This window comes from Plasmodium fragile (assembly GCF_000956335.1).
Source record: "Plasmodium fragile strain nilgiri unplaced genomic scaffold supercont1.164, whole genome shotgun sequence".
NCBI classification, from domain to species: Eukaryota; Apicomplexa; class Aconoidasida; order Haemosporida; family Plasmodiidae; genus Plasmodium; species Plasmodium fragile.
The window spans coordinates 9872-14530 of record NW_012192744.1 but is presented as its reverse complement, the minus strand read 5'-3'; the positions used below and the strand labels follow the sequence as shown (position 1 = coordinate 14530).

Genomic DNA, 4659 nt, shown 5'->3' with positions numbered 1-4659 from the left:
TTCCCCTTTTTTATTCTTAAAATGGGTTCCTCATCCATAGTATCAATAAACACTTGATCATATGAACAAATAATACAACATAAACACAAACCATGTATGTTGGTAAGAGCACAAACAAAAATTATAAAGTAGGAAACGCAACTATATGATACATGCTATAAAGGAAAAATACACCGCATCATAGAGGCGAACATACAACATCATTAAAATGGTCGATCCATTACATAGACGAATAAGATATCATAACGTCGAAATAGTCTACCAGAAATAAAATACGGCACATAGTTATGGTTTCTTAGGTAATGTGCGTGACCAAGGTAATTTCAATTTCCACGGTACTTTTACTTTCCCGCGTGCTTCCTGCCTCTCAGGTCCTCCCTGTGTCTCGGATTCTCCTGCTTTTTTAGGTGCTTCCGTTTTCTTATTTACTTCTCCTTCTTTTTTTTCCGTTTCTGTGGCAGCGTCGTCCTTGCAAATATTCTTTAGTACACATTTTCCCTTCTTCGAGCAACCGAAACATAGTAACACGCAGGCATAGATAATTGCAATCAATATGGGACCTCCATAGAAGCCCATGAACTGCACAAACGTGACTTGTAATCCCATATAGAGCGCAGTGAAGATGGTTCGTGGTACTTCGGACATGAAGAATGGATACAAGACTGAGAATACTACTATAAGCTTTATCCATGCTCTTCTCCCCATTTTACAACGCGTCCATTTCTTCAAACCTCTTCTACAATTATCGCCTGCAGGTATATCCTGCGAGGTCTTGTTTTTGTGCTGTGGCTTCTTTACTTTGACCTTGGATTTAAAATTTTTGCGCATGTCATCGAACAGTGTGTTCTTCAAGGGACTACCCGTCACACGACCACCGTAAAAATTACGCTTCCCCCGCGTTCCCACGTCCGTTCCATCACTCAACGATACGGTTGTACTAGCATCCGTAATGCCATATTGGCTTGTGCCATTAGTCGATGATGTACCTATTGTACTTGCCTGACAAGAATATAAAAAAAAGGGGGAATATATGCAAATGTTATGGTGTATGCATAGAAGGGTGTAGAGCATGATTGTAAGTGGTAGGGAGGTAGGTTTATTGTTGTTGGCACGGGAGCAACTAGTTAAGCATGGTATATGTAAGAACTGCCAATAAACAATTGTTTCTTCCATACACCGTCAGCAATTTGCCAGAAACACAGGGCACAAATACATATAGAGAGTTTCATAAGTAACATCATTCTGTTTCTTCTTTTCCGTGTAGAAAATGTTACAAAGGGCGATATGTTGTTTATATGTATGTGTTCTGGAACTATTATTTTGCTTTTTCCACATGTACGTGTATAGATTAAGCGTGTAACACTGCTTTCTATTTGCTAATAATGAACATTGATACAATCAATTTTGTACGAGGGTTACTATCCTTACCTAAGTATGTACATATGAACTCAAGGAAGAATTCATATGCACCATGCTACAAATACCACATGATGAGGTGCGAGAGGAACGGATAAGAACGAGTTTTATATACATGGTGTACCATGTACAAGTTGACTAAAGGGGTCCACATTTTTCACAATTTCAGCACGGGTTCCTGATTTATGTAGCCGTTTTAACGGTGTAATGGGAGGAAAGTGTATATTCAGCAGAGCAAAATTCCATATGTGGAATAACATTTTACTCTTTTTAAGTCAGGTATAATGGTGAAGAAAATAAGCAAAAGAGAATCAATTATAGCCCCTTTTACATACAAGAACGGCGAAGATTTTTTTTTGGCTGTAGAGCCGCGTGCTCAAAGTTATATTGTGTCAGTGTTTTGGGGGGGTTTGTTATTATCACGTATTCGCATAATTATACATGTATATCGCGTGGCCGTTTATTATTTATGGGGGTAGTGATTTATATCGTTCTCAGATGTATTACGCGTAGTGATAAATAATAAATGTGAACATATTGTTTGCAACGTTCTTATGCGTATACCGGGCGTTCTATGTTCTTTTTGATAAAATGTGAATGGATTTAATCAACAGTGTAAGGAATGTTCGTAAAAAATGACAGATAAGTATAAGGGGATTTTGTATTTTGGTGTTTACGGCTCAGCATTTAGGATTTAGGGCGTAAGGTTTAAGGTTTCTGGATTCCGATGTTCCGGGATTGCACGATTGCAAGATTTCAGGTTTGTACGGTTTCAGGGTTGTAATGTTTCCGGGATTGTAACGTTCAGGTATTGTTGGGGGGTCAGGATTGTGTTGTTGCGCAATACGGAATTAAGATTCGTGGTTTAAGGCTTACAGTTTCAGGGTTGTAAGGTTCACAGATCCGTATCCAGGATTTCGGGTTGCGCATTCATGATTAAACGTTTAGGGTTCACGGGTTAAGAAGTTTTAGGGGGCTTAAGGTTTTAGGGCTGTTTTTTCTTTTTTTCGTGTTTTGTTAAATTAATGTACCATTAAGCATTATAAATATGGAGGTATATGCATATTATGCTAGTATAATATATAAGGCCCTTGTGTGACCATGTATCTAATATATTGTGTCGCACGAGCCCAACGTCAGTTGCCTCCAATGCACAATGTATCCGGCATTTAGAGACATACATTCGTAGTGAGTGTTTGTTTTTTATTTTTTTTTAAAAATAGTATCGTTTTTTTTTTTCTTGTTGCAATTACTTCGGTATAGTACAGTTGGTTACGGTCCCTATGGAAACATTGGAACGCAGGGGGAGGGAGTGCAATGTGGACAGGTACGGTACAATGAGTGGATACTAGCAGTACACTTGTATTTGGTGTCGCCGTCAGCGCGACCGCCGAGGCGTGCCTGCCGTCGCCGCCGTCGCCGCTACCGCTGCCATCGCTACACGCTCATCGCCGATGCCGTCGTGGCCGCTGTGCTCAACGTCAGCGAAGTCGTTTGCTGTGTTGTGGTGGCTGCCGTGTGCATTGCTTTCACCGCGTGCATGTTGTTGTGTTGTGGCGGCATCCACATTCGGCAGTGTTATCCCGTGTGCGGCCGTATGATTGGTATGTTTACGAGTCGTATTCGTACTGTTCTTACCTTTCGCGTCCGCCTCTTCATCGCCCTCGTCATCGTCATCCTCGTCATCCTCGTCATCCTCGTCATCCTCGTCATCCTCCTCCGGGTCCTCATCATCGCCATCGTCCTCATCGCCGTCTTCCTCATCGTCGTCCGAGTGTTCTGAGGGGGCGTCAGGAATTGGGGATTTAGCATGTTCCGCGTTGCTACCACTTGCCTTCACGGCCTTCTTAATTTCTGTGAATATGGTAGCCATACCGTGGCTTAGATTCTTCGCTGTTTGTACTACCTGGGCTTTTACTATGTCCCCGTCCTCCGTATTTGTCGCACCTGGCCCCTGTCTCGGGAGTTCTCCTATTTTGCGGCTACAGTTCGTACTTACACTTGCGTTCTTTATTGTGGTGCGTATGCTTTCATGTGTACTTAACCATTGTTTAATACTGTTTTTCATGGACCATGCGTGTACCTGAATATCTTCTTCCGTTCCGTTCTTACATGTGTCCTCATATATTAAGTTCCGGTCGATCGGTCCGTCATTCTTCATTTGCTTCATGGTGTACCATGCATACGAAATGCCCGACGGACTGCTACACGCGGATTCTTCCAATAGATGCATAAACATATTTACAATGCCGCATCTGATAAAATCCTTCAAGTCCGTATTGTGCCCACGTTGCAGCATATCAGCCGCCGTCGTAGAACTCCAGCCATTTGCAAACCACAATGCCCTTGTCATGAGTTTACATATAATTCTGTCACTCGTGGTTGGAACTACGTAGGTTGTCTGAGGCGGGTGGCCCGGGTACTGCCATGGAGTGTTGTTGCAATTCGCAGAATACATATCGTCCATGCCATCCTCATTCAAATGTTCTATAAACTTGCCCAGTTGTGCCTCTATATCCTTCCATAAACTTTTCTGCAATGGGATTAATGCGGAAGCGAATACATATATTCCACATTTCTATTGTCACAGGAGGATGCTCACTTTGCCCTGTCCTATGCTACATTCTGTAAAAGGTATGCTATGTTCACATCGGGCATATGCATGCTGTTCAAGTAACGTGAACATATGTATGCTGCAAACTGAGTACCGTGCCTATCGTGCACGTGTACACATGCATATGTGTAGGCGCCTGCTCACTCCATTTTGCCCTCACAATAAATTACCTTATACAGTTGCTGTTTGCCCACTAGACCCCTTTTTATCAGGTATTGTGCTAATAAAGCCCCTAACGTCGCATACGACATATTGTCACAACCATAAACCAATATAATGAAACGAATGATATCATGATCTCTCAGATAACGGCTTGAGTATAATATGCGCACAATATTGTCTTAGTTATTATTCAGATTTTTAGCGCATGGAATACGTCTTCCAGTATAGGGTGCCTTCGGAAACATGTCCCATGAACAAACTATCCCCTATCTGAATTTAAGCACACATCCTACAAAGCGTGCGGTTTGGAAGAAGGAAAAAAAGAAATGAAAAAAGGGAAACAAAAACAACAAAAAAAAACAAAAACACAGCGACCAGCACAAAAACAAAACAAAACAGCGACAAGAACAAAAAAAAAAATCAGCAACAAACAAAAAACGAGCAACAAAGAAAAAAAGAGCAACCAA

The 4659-nt window shown here is 41.6% G+C and overlaps 1 protein-coding gene across 1 annotated transcript; it reads right to left on the bottom strand.

Moving 5' to 3' along the window:
* Positions 1-285: 285 nt before the first annotated feature.
* On the bottom strand, positions 286-4281 carry AK88_05578 (uncharacterized protein; the record flags this gene model as incomplete). Its single annotated transcript, XM_012483180.1, has 3 exons — positions 286-999; positions 2843-3949; positions 4201-4281. 3 exons carry the CDS (start codon positions 4279-4281, stop codon positions 286-288), a joined length of 1902 nt encoding a protein of 633 aa, XP_012338603.1.
* Positions 4282-4659: the final 378 nt, after the last annotated feature.